Genomic DNA, 17,203 nt, shown 5'->3' on the forward strand with positions numbered 1-17,203 from the left:
AAATCAACATATATTTTCAGATCTAGTTTAGAATTTGATCCATAAGCCACAGATTCAAAGATTATCAACAAATTTATACTCTAGAACATTTATTATACTACTGACAACCTCAAAAACTATATTTATTCAACATAAATTCATCTCTCTTCCAGATTTTAAATTTTCTACCACTACAAACTCAGAAACTAAAGAAGAAGGATGACTAAGAAAATTTTTTAGAACACTTACTTTGTCTTAAAAAGCTTAAAATCACACCCTAAATATCCTATTAAAAACTCTTACCTTAAAAATTTAGATATTTCGCACCGGCAACTCGCTTCTCTCCGCCTCAGCTTGCGCGCAGGAAAAGAATTGAAGAAATGAAAGGAAACGGGTGAGTTTTATAAAAATTCAGTGGGTCCCACACATTTTTTTTATTCTTTTCTCTCTCTTCTTTCTTTCTTTTTTTTTTATTATTTTATTTTACTGTTCATGTGCGGTGGCGAAAGTTTCCTTGTTTTTCTCCTTTCTTGTTTTTTACACCTTTTCTTTTGTTTTTTTTTATAATAATAATAATAATTTAATAATATTTTTTTTATTATTTTTTTTTATTTATTATTTTTTTTAGAATTATATCCTAAGTTAGATTTAATAATCATTTTCTACTAATTTATTTACCTCTAACTATTTTTCAAAATTTCTATTAACCCAAATTAACTATTAAAATTTAAATTGAGATGTTACAATTAGTGACTCAATGGTATCAGACTTCGCCTCAACTTCGTTAAGGTGGTAGAGGTTGGAGGTTCAAGTCTGGGGAGGTTCCAAAAGACCCCTGAGGATGGGGTGAGGAATAACCACTGTACCACCAGTGGGAAAGCCCGGCAATCATATGGTGACATGTGTGTTGTCCAACGCCTGGGAAAAGACCCTGGAGAGGCAGTGGTGACCCAGGAGGGCTGTTACACTTAAGGCATTTGGTGGGGTATTAATTGCATTAAACTCATTGATTAAAAGAGAGAATGTAGTGCAAATTTTAATTTTTTTTCATTTAAATAGAAATAAAATTGAAAGTTTATTATTTTGTCATACAAGATTAATGATTAAAGCACCTCTTATTAGTTCTAGTAAAACTGTTAAATGTGGCTTATAATAAAAATCAAGAGAGTATATATAATATAAAGGGTTAAAGGTCATTGTTTCCCTTGAACTGTATACGAAAGGTCACAAAAATGGTCTTAAATTTAACTATGGATCAATTTTATTCTTCAACTTTAAAGATTGCCTTTATTATCACCTTGATGTTAAAAACACTTAACATTCATTAGTCATCAGTAGGTTCCATTGTTTTTTAAAAAATATTTTGTTTGGTTAAGAATCATTTTTGTCCCTCTTTATCAGTGTAAGGGTTTTTTTTTTCTCTCTCAACTTTTATTCAAAGGGTCAATTAGCACCCTCAACTTGAATATTTTATAATAAGAAATATAATGTGAGGCCTACTAATGATAAAAAAAATGGCAGGGTGATGAAGAAGGAAATATTTAAAGTTAAGAGATAAAATGGATTCATAATTAAGTTTAAGGTCACTTATGACCTTACGTGTTCAATTTAGGGACAAAAATAATTTTTAACCCTAATACAAACATCTAAAGTGTGATCATGTGATATCAAAGAGTGGTAAAAAAGAAAATCAAATTAAATCTTTATCATTCAACTCAACCATAACATCTTATAGTAAAACCCGTATGTTATAAGGCTTATAGTGTGTTGATGCTCATGTGTTGTGAAAAATGGGAGCTTTAGACATGAATCCTGATTGTTTGCTGCAAACTTTCTTTCTTGTATCTTCTTCATCTCTTCAAGCACGTGCAACATATTAAAAAGACATGCATAAAAAAATTATTAATGGGGTTGAGTCCAACAAAAGAGGTATTAGTTCTTCATAATGTAGCAAATTAGTGCTCAAACCATGTTTGGGAGAAGTGTTCATATAACTCAATAGTATCTTGAGTACGATTGTTTCTAATTAGATAACACATGTCAGCAGTGAAAAAACACTTCACTTCACAATAACTACAGAGAGATCCCCCTCCTGATGAGCTAATCAATTAAAATGACATAGAAGGGGTTGTGTTGTGGCCATATATATTTAAGTGTAGTAAGTATTTAACCTTGTACAATTAATATACTTTTACCTAATTAAATCAGAATAAGTGAATTTTAAAGTGTTAAAAATATTAATAATAAAAATTTATCATAGAATAAATAATCTATAAATAATACACATATTTTTATTTAATTAAAAAAAAGTATCCTAAGTATATAAGTTTTCTTCTATATTTAAACAGCCGACACAGTATTAAATAGGCAATATCTTAAGCAATGATTGTAATTTAATTTGTAAGTAATAATTCCTCCTTTCCAGTGTATACTTGGCATGCTGTTTAAAGAAATAAGTGCATAATTTTTTAATCAACGTTAAATTCATAAAATATGCCCCGGGGGGGGGAAGATTGGTTAAATTTCTTTGGAGGTATGATTGCATCAGTGAATTCCAAAAATCGATCCAAAAAAGAATTATATCGTTAACAGAGACAGATATACTTAATTTAAGCAACAAAGCCACTCATAAAAAGGAATAAACTTGGCCATTAACAAAATTAACCGAATCATATATAGGCTATATTTAACCATTCCATTAACCTCCTAAATGAATTGAATAGTCATTTCACTCCCTTGAAATATATACGTAGGATCATCGATCGACATTTTATGAGAGAATGGGAATCAAAATTCAAAGAATCAACCATACATATACACACGCACGCACGCACGCACGCGAGTTTTGAATATATATTATATTCTTGTTTCCATTCCAAGTTGTACAACTAGTGGCCATTGCTATCAAACAAACAAGGAGCTAAGGGGGGTGCATCAGGGACCAGTCACTTTTGCAAATCGAACAAAACAAGACGTGCATAGAAACTAAACGCATATTCTTGAGATAAATTAAATTTATCTAAATTTTGTTCGATTTTGATGAAAGTAGAATTGAGTTTTAGCTAGAGTTTAAATCTTGTGATCTACAAGAAGACCAAGCACTAAATTAATTCCAAATGTTCGATGTGACTACTTGCTGTGTCGGATAAGAGAGAAGACAAGAAATTCATAGTTTTATTGATTATGACCGGCAATAATACAAAGCTAGAGGATATATATATATAGATGACCTCCTTGTCATGAGCTCAAAATTTCTCACAACTCATTTTGTCATCATTGGCTTGGAAATAGTTACATATTTTGTCTGCAGTCTACACCCAACAACCTTAAGGAAACGTTTAGTGAGATTTTTTTTTTGTCCATTTGAAAGAGGATAGATAAAATAACAAATTTTAAATAGAACATTTACAATTTTATAAAATATTTTTATGATCAATAATAAGAAATTTTTTTGTAAGCACTAGAATTATTCTGTACTTGTACAAGGCATTGTTATCCTTTTAAGTACTCTTCATTCTTATTTATAAGTAATTTTTAGTATGTTTCATTGCAATAGAGAAAATTTTAAACCTAATTAATTTTGTTTAAAAATTTAATAGTTTTTAATTTTATCCCTATTAAATATATATACTTTAAAATAAAATATTGTGGGCATTTAAAAACTTTCCCAATGCTTAATAAGGATACAAGAGTAAAGATAGACATAAAAAATCATTAAAGTGTTTTATAAATAGAATCAAAATATATGAACTCTCTTTGCACTATAAGTAGTATATACTAGAGAAGTATGGAGGTAAAGGATAGATAATATTTCTCTAGTTCTATTTATAAGGTAGAGTGGGAAGAAAAAATTTAATCTTATTTACAAGGCACTTATCAATTCTCAATGTTCATCTTTACATATTTGCCCATTTTAAATACCTTAAATAAAAATACCATTGATCAGATTTAAGAACATTTATTAGAGATAAAGGTGAAGACTTGTTAAATTTTAAAATAAAAGTAATGAGGTTTAAGATTTTCCTTAATTTTAATAAAATATGCTAAAAATTACTTAGAAATAAGACTAGAGGGAGTGTTTAATGAAATTTGCTCTATATATTTATGAGGATTTAAAATTAAATTCCAAACCACCACTCATTAAGGTTGTAAAAGGCCTAATACTTACTTGTCTGTATTTATTTATAGTTATTTCGAATATGTTTTATTGCTACCAAGGAAAATATCAAGCATCTTTAATTTTGTTTAAAAATTTATTAAGGTTTTAATTTTATCCCTATCAAATATAGATATTCTAATTAACAACATACTCTTTCCGTTTTATACATAAAAAAATAACTACATCAAATAATTTAAGAATGTGAGTTAATTATAAATAAAACTAGAGGGAGTATTTAACGAAATTTGCTTTAAATATTTATGAGGATTTTAAATTAAACTCCCAACCACCACTCATTAAGGTTGTAAAAGGCCCTAATACTTACTTGTCTGTATTTATTTATAAGTTACTTTGAATATGTTTTATCGGTACCAAGAAAAATTTCAAGCCTCTGTAATTCTATTTAAAAATTTATTAAGGTCTTAATTTTATCCTTATTAAATATACATATTCTAATTAACAACATACTCCTTCCGTTTCTATATATAAGAAAATAACTACATCAAATAGTTTAAGAAAATGAGTTAGTTATAACAACTATATCTTGAAATAAAAAAAAGACTAAAATACCCATGCATTTAATAACAAAAAGGCTGCATTAATTGTTTTTCCTAAATGAAAATTATGAGTTTATGAAGAATAATTTAAGAAAATTGCAATAAAAGCTTATTGATATATGTGATTTTGCTTATACATAAAAATAAAACAAGTGATAGTTTCTTTTATATTTAGAAATGGAGGGAGTATTTTCTCTTTTTAATATTTAATGGAGGATAAAAGAAAAAATTATGATAAAAATTTAATGATGTGACTTATAAATAAATTTTTTTAATCTCTTTATCTTATAAATAAGATTGAAGGAGTAGGTGGATGAACTATGGGTTAATGCCCAAAAGTACTTATTTAGGCTACATGTGATATACCAACATTTTTTTAATACAGATATTCAACATTGGAGTAATGTACCCAGCCCTAGAAGGTATTGGGCCAGTTGAATTCTCTACCTGTTTCCACAATGAAATTTTTCCCAAATGGCCCAGCACGAGAAAAAATATCAATCTGTTTTTTGCCAACGGAGACAAAAATGGCAAGCTTAACCAGTATAATTTTTGGCCCAAAAAACCAGTATGATAGGGTTTAACAGAAAAAATAACTCTACCACAACATAATAAACTAAAATTTAAAAGAGTGCTTTATCAAAAAAATAAAATTTAAAAATATAATCACATCTTAAGTATAATTATCTCTAATATAAAAACACGTGTGTACAATAAAATATATATTAGTATAATAAATTATCAAAAACTCCAACAAACAAGTGACCTCTTAATTTAATTGAAGTCTCATGCTCTAATTTTATGAGTTAAAAACCAAGAAAATTGTCTTTTATTTGAGTATAATAGTATTTTAATATAAAGCACCAAGTAATATCGTTTATCAAAAAATAAATTACCAACTAATATCTTATAAGGAATAATTGCAAAATAAAGGTAACCTCTGATTTAAGTTAAAATTATTAATTTACTAAACGTGTAATTTGCTCAATAAGCAAAAGTGTGCGGCATGCAAAGGCGTGAGATAGAACATATTCCTAACCGCAACTTCACCCTTACCCTCCTCTGTCTTCGTCTTCATCACTACAAAAACACATCAGAATTTGAATTCCTCACTAAACATGAACTGTCGACTCGGTTCCCCAATTCTCTTTACTCTCTATATTCTGTCCCCAGCTTCAGAACCCAGAAAGCAAAAGCGGCATATAAAGAGAAACAAGCCATGGATTAAAGCAACCAAAAGCCAACAAAAGCAACGCTTACACACCAATTCTTTCTTTCTTTATTCGTTCTTTCCCACTTCACTTTGCTTACTCCCTCCTCTGCCTATGATTCAACACGCATTTAATTTTCCGTTCTCCCGTCTCTCTCATGGATTTTCTTCTTCACACGCCCAACCCCATATCCAAAATGATATCTTTCATCACTCAGCTCACGCTCTTCTCATTCCTCACCTTCGCCACAGCTCAATCCAGCACTTGCAGAACCTCTTGTGGTGGAATTCCCATAAACTACCCTTTCGGCATCGACGATGGATGTGGAAGCCCGTATTACAGACACATTCTGGTTTGCTCCGATTCAGGAAAACTCGAGCTCAGAACCCCATCTGGGAGATACCCAGTTCGTAACTTGAGCTATTCTGACCCTCACATTCTGGTCTCAGATCCACTCATGTGGAGCTGTGAAGATGGCGAGCATTTTCGACCCACCAGGCCATTTAGCTTAGACACAAGTACCCATTTCAAGCTTTCCCCACAAAACGAGTACTTATTCTTCAATTGCAGTGAAGATCGTGTGATCATGGAACCAAAGCCTATATTCTGTGAACATTTCCCTGAGCATTGTGATTCTTCCTGTGATAGTGCTAGCTATCTTTGTAGGCACCTTCCTGGGTGTGCTTTTGCTTTGAGTGGGAGTTCTTGCTGCTCTTACTACCCAAAAGCTACTGAATCTTTGAGGTTGATGCTTAAGTACTGTACTAGTTATACTAGTGTGTATTGGAGAAACGTGGGTGCTCCTCAACCGTATGATCAAGTGCCCGAATATGGAATCAGAGTTGATTTCGATATACCAGTCACTACTAGATGCCTTCAGTGTCAGGATCCCATGAAAGGAGGTGGAACTTGTGGGTTTGATACACAGAACCAGAATTTCTTGTGCCTATGTAAGGATGGAAATTCCACTACCCATTGCAAAGGTACCTCAAACCATTTCCCCTGTTTTCTTAATTTCTTAGGTATTTTGATTGTGCAAACCTCAATATCTGGCAACCAAGTCCCAAGAGAATGACATATGATTCGTGGTGTTTTGAATTTCAATAACTCGTTGGAGAATATGAATTAACTGGGTGGATTTTTGTGTGGCAGATCATGATATTGCCAGGCACAGTAAGATGGTACATGTGATTGCAGGTAAAAGAAATGAACAATGACGAGAGACGGAAATTTTTTTGGAGGATGTGAGTCTCATTTGTGGTTTTGTGTGTTGAAACTGTGGATGCAGGGACAGTTAGTGCGATTTCAGCTGCAGGGGCATTTGGAGTTGGAGCTGGAATTTGGTACCTGAAGAAAGTGAGGACCAAAGCACCAGTAACTTGCGGAGTTCAAAGCAACGAGAATAGGCTTTTCTGAATATGACCAGCCAAACGCTGAGAATCAGACACTCACACCTTCTTTCTTTTTTAGTTTTTTGATGGAGCTATATATATATATATATATATTTATACTTCAGTTATATAGTGGCCTTTATAATGCTTCTTCTGGAGTTTCTTCCCTATTTTTCCCACTTTCTGATTGGCACCTCTGTTACTTTAATGGTGGTGATTGTAATTTCTTTATATCTGTTGACTATTGGAAACAAAAGGCTATGCCGAACAATATGTTCTACACTTCTTCATATCAACAGCCTCTTCATTTTCTCGAGAAAAACACAAGCAGCTGTCACAACTCACAGAACCAAGTCTTCTGCAAAGCAGGGGATATGGTTATCATATTCAGCTTATTATTATCCAGCTAGGTGGTACCTCAGGAGAATTTTTTCAAAACCACTCTGATGTACACCGTCGATGAAGACTCAAGTAATTTTAGGCTGTTAACATATGTGTATTTATTGGCGGGACAATAGAAATAGTATTATCAGATATTAGGAGCAATTAATACTCATCTTACATATAGTACCAAGGAAAAAGATATCATCGTCACAAAGGGCTGTTGACCCCTCCAACTACGATATGTAGGTCTGTCCCTAGTGGACCTAAGCCACTTATGGATCGAACATCGAAAAATTAGCAATGATAGAAGAGAGAGAACAAAAAGGAGAAGCCAATATGAGGCCAGATTAACAAGCTTTCCCAACACTACAACTCAAAGGACCAGCATTAAGGGTTAATGCATGCACCAAGGATGCTGAAGCAGCAATAAAAGATTGAGCACTTGAATAGTAAGGGGCACAACTTCCATACCCAGATGGAACAAAATAGGCTCCATTCAGAAATGAGTCCTTATAAGTCCTCCATTTCCAATTCTTCCAGTCTTTCTTCACTACCCTCTTGGTAACCTGCAATGAAATATCCGCAGTTAATTAATAGTCAATAACCTGTCATTCAGGTAGCATTCTGCATCAAGATAGAGCTCTCTTTGAATTATATACTGGTTCATGACATGAATATATAATGAACTGAGATTTAAGTCTCATTACCTAATCTTTCTTACTCACAAACAAGTTTAGTCATTAAGGGGGCTTTCTAGCTATATACCTGCTTTCCGTTGGGGTTACTCGGAGCAATATAGTAGTTCCCTTCACTCAGAATGGTTGGGTCAGCACTGCCACCAATGGCATACATCTTCCACCCATCATATCTGTTGTTGACCACATGGGCGTATCCAAATCTTATCCTTCAAAAGTTCATCAGTTATTAAGTGAAATATAGAAACACTCTTCAAACTGGCTCTAGCCTCAAGAAGCTAAGATTTACTTGGATATGCATACCTAGACCACTCTTATTAATTACCTTGGCATCCTTTCATATAGGTCACTGGCAAAATGGTTGACAGCTATTGTCACTTTCATTATCTTATCTTCCTTGTATTGATCGCTGTGTCCTAGCAGCATCACCTACAGAAACAAACGTTAGCTCAGTGAGCAACACCACCATTTCAAAGACATCGGTGAGGAGAAGGTGCTGCATGAGTAATAAGGTACGAGGGAAAGAGAGAGAAGAAATTGTGGTATCAATACTTTATCGTGCTGTGTGAAGTAATTGTTAGAAATGGTGATGGAAGTGGAGGCGTGAATAATATCAATGAGACCATCGGCACAACGAGCAAGGAAGCAATGGTCAACCCAAACATTTGAGGACCCAAATATGCTGATAGCGTCTCCATCTGAACCTAAACGACGTCCTACATGATCACTACTCCTTCTGACCATCCCAGATTTTCCTGCTCGTGCAAAACAAGCCAAGTAATAATTAACTGAAGAACGATAAATGGTGAATGAAATCAATGAATCCTAACTAAATTTAATTAAATAATGTCGACACATCATGTCCTATATATATGTCAGCGTTATATTTCTTTGTCAAACATCATATAACAAGATAATGCTGTATTACCTGGTTTGCAATCGTGGATGCTAATCCCGTGTATAATGACGTGATCAACACCTTGAATGGTAATGCAAGGTCCATAAGCAATCTCCACCTCAGCTCCTCTGCCATCAATGGTCTTGTAGCTATTCACTATGAGCTCGTTCTTGAGGGTAATAACCATGTCCCTGGCGAATATTATCCAGAGAGGCCGTGTTTGGATGACACCATAGCGAAGTGTCCCTGGTTTAGGGTTCACAGGGTCATCGGAGGCATCAGTGACTTCATATATAGCTCCAAACTTACCTCCAATAGCGTCTTTGCCAAACCCGACAGCACAATCAGCTAAGGCTTGGCGATTCGATGCCCAGTTTGAGTTGGTTCTCCAGCAAGAGTCTATGGTGTTGAGGATGGGGTTCTTTGGTGTTTTGGGAGCAGTACTGTTGGCATAAGAGCTTGAAGATGTAATAGTGGTAGGAACGATAATGTTGAAAGGAAGAAGAAGAGTGGGGGTGTTAAGGTAGCCATGCTCGAGGGTTTGAGGCATCTTATGGAATATTTGATGAATTTATATAGGTGATTTTGAGAATAATTTTTGAGGGTTGACTTCAGAGAATGTTTTGGTAATTTGTTAAATTAGAACATTTTCAACACAAACGTGGTTGCACGAGCTGGAGTTAATGGTTGACTTGTTCGATCTTTATTGTTAATTAACTATTATGTATATTTAATTATTTATAACCATTTCTAGACACTGGCACAAAGCTATAGCGAGTTAGACTACAATACAAATTCAAATAAATTATCTTGCACAAAACACACATAACCACACTCTATGCATGCAGCTTGTGAAGAATTTGTTGATGGGAACAGGATTCTGACACGTGTAATTTTCATCCGTAGATCGGAGAGGAAGAGAGCATGATTGACCGGTCGTAATTCGAAGCTCGGTCAATATTTAAATATTCTCTAATTAGACTTCTTTTACACACACACAACTGATTTAGATCTTCCGTGCTCGTACAAATTATTAATTATTGGTTTCTATTGGATTGTTCTAACAATAAATATGATCAATATCAATAACACATTGATATTAATAGGAGCAATGAAGTGATGGGCGTGTAAGACTTTGTTATTTATAAATGAATTTTTCATATAGAACCTATTCGTAATCTTTTCAAGAAATATGTACAATATGTATAACAGCAGCAGTCATCTTACTAGAAGTAGGGAAAAATTACCGAGTCGCACACACACGGCTAACTTATACACAACTTCTTTGAACTTTAAATTATATACAAATAACTTTCTTAATCTTTAAAACTTAATGATAAACCTCATTAAGCTTCCAGATTTATGTAAATAAACCTAATCATTAATTATATATCCCCTTAAACTTTATTTTTATATGCATTTAGCTCCCAAACTCTGATTGATATACGGATAGCCTCTAAAACTTTAAGCTATGTGTAAATAATTAATGTGTAAAATTAATTACGTAGAGTTACCTATATAAATATAAAAGTTGAGAGGGTTCATTGTAAAGTTTTAAAAATTAAGGAGATTATGTATATATATTTCAAAGTTCATGGGAGTAATGTTTAATTTAAAAAAATATAAGCTCATGTGTCCAAAACACCTCGAGATAAAAGATTGAGATTTTGGACATTAAAGGAATACTAAACACGTGAAATCTAAGTATAGATGGTTGTTAGGATTCAGGTGTAAAGTATAATTAATATCACTAACTTACTATATAATCAGTGTTAACATAAAAAATATATCCATTAGAAGAGACCAATAAGGAAATCAAAGGTTCATTCACAATGTTGATGGGCTTGTCATGAATGAATGCGATGCGTGGAATTAAGGTAATCAAATGAAATTCAATTATCAATTATTTAGTTAATTTCTCAACCTTTGAAAGGCACAACCTAAGAAAAGTAAAATTTTAAAAAAAGCCTTGAAGGGTAATGTGTTTTTGCTGTTTCACTTTTTTGGGCTTGGGTCTTGTGTGTAAGGGTGATATTGAGAAATTAAATTTTTGCAGCAAAGATGCAAATGGGATTGTTCACCAAAGATACATTGAGTTTTCAAAACAGGTAAAATGAAAAAAATTTAAAAAACAAAAGAAAATGAGTACCATTGGGCTTTCCTTTCCTCCTTCGGTTGGTGTACCAAGCCTGCATCTCCACCACCTTGCAAGCTTCTTGATTCTCATTCTGAAATATATATATATATATATATGGGTAAAGGGATAAAAATATTTATAAAGTGGTTAGTCAGGGCACTCAAAATCCTAAATAAGGAAAATGGTATAATTATCCATAACGTTACATGAATGGGTGGAGAAGCAACCAAATCATTAACTTAGACTTAATGTCGTTAACTTTGACTGTTAAATGCTGACTATACATGCTATGTATCAATCTTTGCTGACATGGATTAATAAAAGATTAAAAATACCCACAAATTTGTCAGTCAGGAGCAAAAATACCTCTAACATTTTCGTAACTGGTGCAAAAATACTAATCCATCAAATTTCTTGAATGTTGATTGTAAATATTGATCATTTAGTTGACACCTAAGTAAAAGTTGACTATTTTTTTGCTAATGTAGACAAAAATATTTCCAGATAAATTTTTATAGAGGTTGATTGATCATCATATGAGTATACATAATGTTACTTTAGTGGGTACAAAAGTGACTAATCTATCAAAACCCATGCCAATGGTTTCTTTTCATTGCCACATATCCGCCCCTTCCTCCCTCCTTCTCCACTCATTTTTCTTATCTGAAAAACTTGAGATTCAACATAGTGACATAGGTTGTACACAATTGAAGATCAAGACTAAGCACACCTCCTACACTGCCCTACCTTAAGAATATTATCACAATTATAAGCAATTTTATTCACGATAGGTTTAAAATTTTCAAATGGCTTTCGCTATTGCTGCAAAGAAACAAGTGATTTAATTTGATATTCGGTCAAAACAATATTTTTTTCATATGATATATTCATACAATGATCGATTAATCTCTAGAGACTTTCATCTAAGAATTTTTTTGTCTATGTGAGCGAAAAAGTGGTCAACTTCTACCTCGGTTTCAGTTAAATTGTTAACATTTAAGGGATTTGATATATTGATCACTTTTACTCTAACTCGAGTAACATTATAAATATTTTTGCTCTTTGCCGATAACTTCATGGATATTTTTGCTCCTTTATTAATCTATATTAATAAAGATATACACGTGGCATGCACAATCGGTATTAACAATCAAAGTTAATGGCATTAAGTTAAAATTAACAATTTGGTCACTTTTATACCTACTCATGTAACATTATGGGTATTTATACCTTTTTCCTCACTTTAAGATATTGGGTGCCCTTGGATGATCACTTTGTGGGTATTTTGGCCCCTTTTTCTATATATGTTGCTCATAGATATTCTCTTAATAGAGATAATCTCATTCGAGGTATGGTTGGACACTAAATGTGGATACCTTTCTCAACGAGAGATTTGACTTTGGTTCATCACATTATGAGAAATCAGTCTTTTTTGTTAGACATAATCCTCATTGGATTTCATTAAATTTTATTTTAATATTTTATTATTTGATATATAATTTTGTAATTATATTCATTTTTTAAAAAAGACAGGAATGGAAACTTAAGAAAAATCCCTAATGGAAACTTCAAAAGTGGAGGATTTGGTCATAAACTAGAACGCGTACATGACAATTCAAATAAACAATTATGAAAACCAAAATGATTAAATATATATGATTTGAATCCAAAGGAAAATATAAAACTAGAATGAGTAAGTATAAAAAGAGACGTGCAAAAATGAAGGCATTGTGAGAATTGAATTTAAAGTGTAACATTATAGTGAAAAATCTTTTGCACACAACTAATTTCTTAACTTTATACATCAGTCTTCCAGCCAATACACACATACACACATACATAAAAAGAAGCTTCCTATGTAAGTTAATTTTTTCAGAGAATACCAAGTATGGAACCAACATGAACACCTTAACAAGCTTGCGACCAGAATTAAGGAATTATGGGTCGCCACATCTTATATTTGTTTTTTAATGAATTCATGATCATTGGTACATAGGAAAATAAAGCCTTGAAATGAATGGTGTTATGTAAACAAAAAAAAATCCTTGAAAGGTAACATTTTTGATATAACTATTTAATTGACTTAGATTTGAGTTTTGTTGAGTTCAATTAGAAATAATTGAAAACTTACATTTTTTGAATCAATCCAATTTCCATTGTTATTCATAAAACGTACGGATATTATTGCATTATAATTTAAGTTGACCTCACCTTGTTGTCTCAAGAAGTCAGAGTTAGGAATAGGAGGACCAGGTTTGATCCTCTAAGGAGGCTTGGCCCTCATGTTTAGGATGTGGCTGCTCCGGTGCCTTCAGTTTAGGAGGCGGTTGCTCTGGTGCTTCCAATCCTAAAGGCAGTTTCCTTGGCTTTGTTCAACGAAACGGTCTACGTCTATGCCTAGTAGCTGCTTGGTCAAGTTTTTCTAAAGCTTACTTTCTAGTGCCATTATATTGCTTCAACATAGAGTTTTGTTGGTCATCATAGTTTGGGTGTCGTTTAGGATCGTCATTGTCCATTTTTTATCCTAAATCAAATTAAAAAAATTATTAAATTAATTGAACAATTTGTCTAAAATCATATATAAGAACATTGTGAATTTGATGCAAATTAGAAAAAAAAGATCCGCAAGCACAACAAATTAAAGAAACTACCAAAACAATAACCTAAATATTAGTATAAGATAACAGCAGTACAATTATTCTAAAGCAATTAATTAGTGAATCTGATGTTAACCTGACTTGTCTAAGATTATAAATTGATTTCTTTCAACTAATGTACAAGCTAGGGCTAATATTAGTATAGTACATTTCTCCTCTGTCTTTGTATTACAAATCAATATATTGAGCCTTTTGATCATTAGTATCAATCTTGTTGATGCATTATTATTTTGCTTTAAGGCCAGGATGAAGCATTTTCATGCATTATATATGATTCTCTACTATTACAAAATATTATTTACTATTTATCATGATATTTAGAGAGAGAGAGAGAGAGGATTTGTAAGAATAAAAGGTAAACTAACATGTGTATTATATCATGTCCTACATTGAAGGAACTTGAGGAGGGTCTCGACTATATAAGCAGGTATGCTGTACGTTCCAATAAGTTAGTTTTTTGAGAAGAGGGTAATGGTCCTGTGGCAAAGTAGTATTAGAGCTAAACCTGAGTTTGCCCAATTGGTGGGCCCCTTTAATAGGCCACTTGTTATGGGGGCATCACGAATTAGCCGAGGGAGTTGTCATGTCCCATATTAAAGGGACTTGAGGAGGATTTTGGCCATATAAGTAGGTATGTTGCACACCTCCAATGAGCTAGTTTTCTAGGAAGAGGAAGATAACCTTGTGATAAAATAGTATTAGAGCCAGACCCGAGTTTACTCAGTCAATAGACCCTTTTAATGGGACCCGTGGTGGGGGCATCATAGATTGGCTGAGGGAGCTATCATGTCCCACATCAGAGAGACTTGTGGAGTGTAACATCCTAATTTTTATATAATAAAGAAATTGTAGAATTTAGGTTTTGAAAAAAATGATAATAATAGGAATTTATATTATTTGAGGTTATTTAGAAATAATATTATAGTTAGGTATTTAATTATAAATTTAAAAATTTAAATTTAAAACCACATAAGCAATATTTAGTTAAGATATAATACATAAATAATTTTTTATGTGTGTGTTAAAAAAAAGAGAAAGTAGAAGGAATAAAAAAAAGGGTGGAAGGTTGTTGTTTCTAAGTCCACATTGGTTAGATGAGGGAAGAGATGAGGTGCCTTCATGTATAAAAAGAAGGGGTGTGTGCATTAGGAAGCATGAGAGACTAAGATGCAATTTAGAAAAAATTACAACTTATGGCCCAAAGGTTTGAATAATTAAATTCAGACCTATAGTTTTTTTTAATATAATTTTGGGACTCACAATCTCATTTTTATATTATTTTTCTCTCTTCCTCTCACGTTGGTCGATGTTTTCTCGCAAGGGGGGATTATTTTTTTTTCTTCAGGTATGTTCTAACTTTCCTGTTTAGATTAGCATTTAAAAATTTATTTAACTATAAAATTAATTTTATAGTTATTTTCTAAATAATATTAGCTTTATAGTGATATGATTATTTTGTAGGATAGAGTAGATTTTTCTATAGGATAGTTAATCTGATGATATGATGGATTAAAAATATAGGTTAAAACTCTTAGGGATATAATAAATATTATAAAATATTTTTTTAAGGTTGAAACTCATGTTTAAGAATTTTTGAGTTAAAATCTAGATCTATATGGTTGAATTTATGTGGAATCTGAAATGTAGGGATAAACCTATGATTATTAAATATTTATTTAAGTATGAATAGGTATTTTTGAGGTTATAGAAAGGTGATTTGAGGCTTCAGATAATTTTAAAATTTTTAATTTATTTTTGGATGAATTTTTAGAATATAGAAGGATGAAATTGTGATACTAGAAGTGATTTGAGGATAAAAAATAGTTTATTAGGGTACGAGAATTTTAAAAAAGAATTTGGGAAGTTAAATGAGGCATAAATCTTAAATTAGTGTTAATATGGATTATAGATCTAAGACTTTCTAACTCTTTAAATTAGAGTTATTTATTTTAATGTAAAATTAATATATAGTATTGTGAAATAATTATGTAGATTATATTGACAAAGATAGTGGTGAAAAAGGAGTTGTGAAGGGAACTTGTTATTCAAGACACAAGGTAACCATTATTAATGTGTTATGATGGGTGTGTTTGTGAATGGTTGTGTGTTGTTTTATTGTTTGGAAAAATTATGAATTAATAAAAATAAATACTGTATATATATACTTATTTGAAATTATTGCCAAGTGGGTCAAAAATTTATTTTTATTTATCATGATGAGATATTATTGTTCGGATATATTCCTGTTTGGATATTTGAATGATGCATGACTTGTCAGGGTATTTTAATATATGGTGTTAATGGGAATTTCTGTTCGGTTAATTATTACCACATGGTAAGCCCTCATTGGACCCAATGAGTGGCGTGTCGCTTGGTCCAACTCACCTTTGGCCGGGTGATTTGGCGTCCGAGCATGGTGAAAGGAGGATATAAGGTGCAGTCATGCAAATTAAATACTTGTTCGGTTTGTTTGAAAGTATTGTTCGGTTAAATGTTTTGTGTGCCCACTTAGCAATCACATGATTAGTTACATCCGCATGCATCATTACATATTAATTTTTGGTTACTGGGACTTTTAAGTCTCATTCCCCATGGTTAATATTTTTACAGGATCGAGTCCGGTCGAGAAAGCACCAGAGGTGTAACTGTGGTGTATGAGACACCATCTTTACGTTGCCTCTTATTTTAGATTATACAATATATCTTGTGCCAACTTAGGACATATCTTCTTTGTGAAGCATGTAAACTCTAATCTTTTTTATTAAAAGTATTTATACAACCAAGAGGATTATGTTTATCCTTCTTGATTTATGATCTGATTTGAATAACATGCTATGAGGATCATGTCTGTCCCTCATGGTTCTAATTGCTTTTTGAGATATTTTAAGACCTGTGGTATATTGTCTTGAATGTATCATGGTAGAAATTTTTTTTACCATGATAAGGGTTCAATGAAAAAAAAAGTAAAAAAAAGGATTTATTGAATTAATAACTTGCGAAAAATCAGTCTGTAAATTTGAGGGTGTTAAATATTGGTATCAAGCATCATGTTTCGAGCCTATATTTTAGTAACACTTATTTAAACTTTTGTTTGAAACTATTATTTGTATGAATTTAATATGTATTTATTATGTG

At 32.2% G+C, this 17,203-nt stretch overlaps 2 protein-coding genes across 2 annotated transcripts; one reads left to right on the forward strand and one right to left on the reverse strand.

Moving 5' to 3' along the window:
- Nucleotides 1-5,803: 5,803 nt before the first annotated feature.
- On the forward strand, nt 5,804-7,753 carry LOC129286623 (LEAF RUST 10 DISEASE-RESISTANCE LOCUS RECEPTOR-LIKE PROTEIN KINASE-like 2.7). Its single transcript, XM_054922585.1, has 3 exons — nt 5,804-6,889; nt 7,059-7,103; nt 7,195-7,753. Exons 1-3 carry the CDS (start codon nt 6,064-6,066, stop codon nt 7,320-7,322), a joined length of 999 nt encoding a protein of 332 aa, XP_054778560.1. The 5' UTR covers nt 5,804-6,063; the 3' UTR covers nt 7,323-7,753.
- A 50-nt stretch (nt 7,754-7,803) lies between these two features.
- LOC129286111 (putative pectate lyase 2) lies at nt 7,804-9,824 on the reverse strand. The gene is made up of 5 exons (XM_054922134.1): nt 9,305-9,824; nt 8,929-9,131; nt 8,702-8,805; nt 8,447-8,585; nt 7,804-8,247 (listed from the first exon to the last, which is right to left on the reverse strand). Exons 1-5 carry the CDS (start codon nt 9,822-9,824, stop codon nt 8,029-8,031), a joined length of 1,185 nt encoding a protein of 394 aa, XP_054778109.1. The 3' UTR covers nt 7,804-8,028.
- Nucleotides 9,825-17,203: the final 7,379 nt, after the last annotated feature.

This window comes from Prosopis cineraria, unplaced genomic scaffold (assembly GCF_029017545.1).
Source record: "Prosopis cineraria cultivar Desert tree isolate PC_DT_omini unplaced genomic scaffold, ASM2901754v1 PC11, whole genome shotgun sequence".
Taxonomy (NCBI): domain Eukaryota; kingdom Viridiplantae; phylum Streptophyta; class Magnoliopsida; order Fabales; family Fabaceae; genus Prosopis; species Prosopis cineraria.

Bases quoted from the DNA above. Each gene is read 5' to 3' on its own strand.
- LOC129286111 (XM_054922134.1), bottom strand. From the start codon at position 9,824: ATGCCTCAAACCCTCGAGCATGGCTACCTTAACACCCCCACTCTTCTT. The intron at 9,132-9,304 runs GTAATACAGCAT...TTGCACGAGCAG, and splicing joins CATCCACGATTGCAAACCAG to GAAAATCTGGGATGGTCAGA. The intron at 8,586-8,701 runs GTAATTAATAAG...GAACTTTTGAAG, and splicing joins CTATATGAAAGGATGCCAAG to GATAAGATTTGGATACGCCC.
- LOC129286623 (XM_054922585.1), top strand. From the start codon at position 6,064: ATGGATTTTCTTCTTCACACGCCCAACCCCATATCCAAAATGATATCT. The intron at 6,890-7,058 runs GTACCTCAAACC...TTTGTGTGGCAG, and splicing joins TTCCACTACCCATTGCAAAG to ATCATGATATTGCCAGGCAC. The intron at 7,104-7,194 runs GTAAAAGAAATG...CTGTGGATGCAG, and splicing joins GATGGTACATGTGATTGCAG to GGACAGTTAGTGCGATTTCA.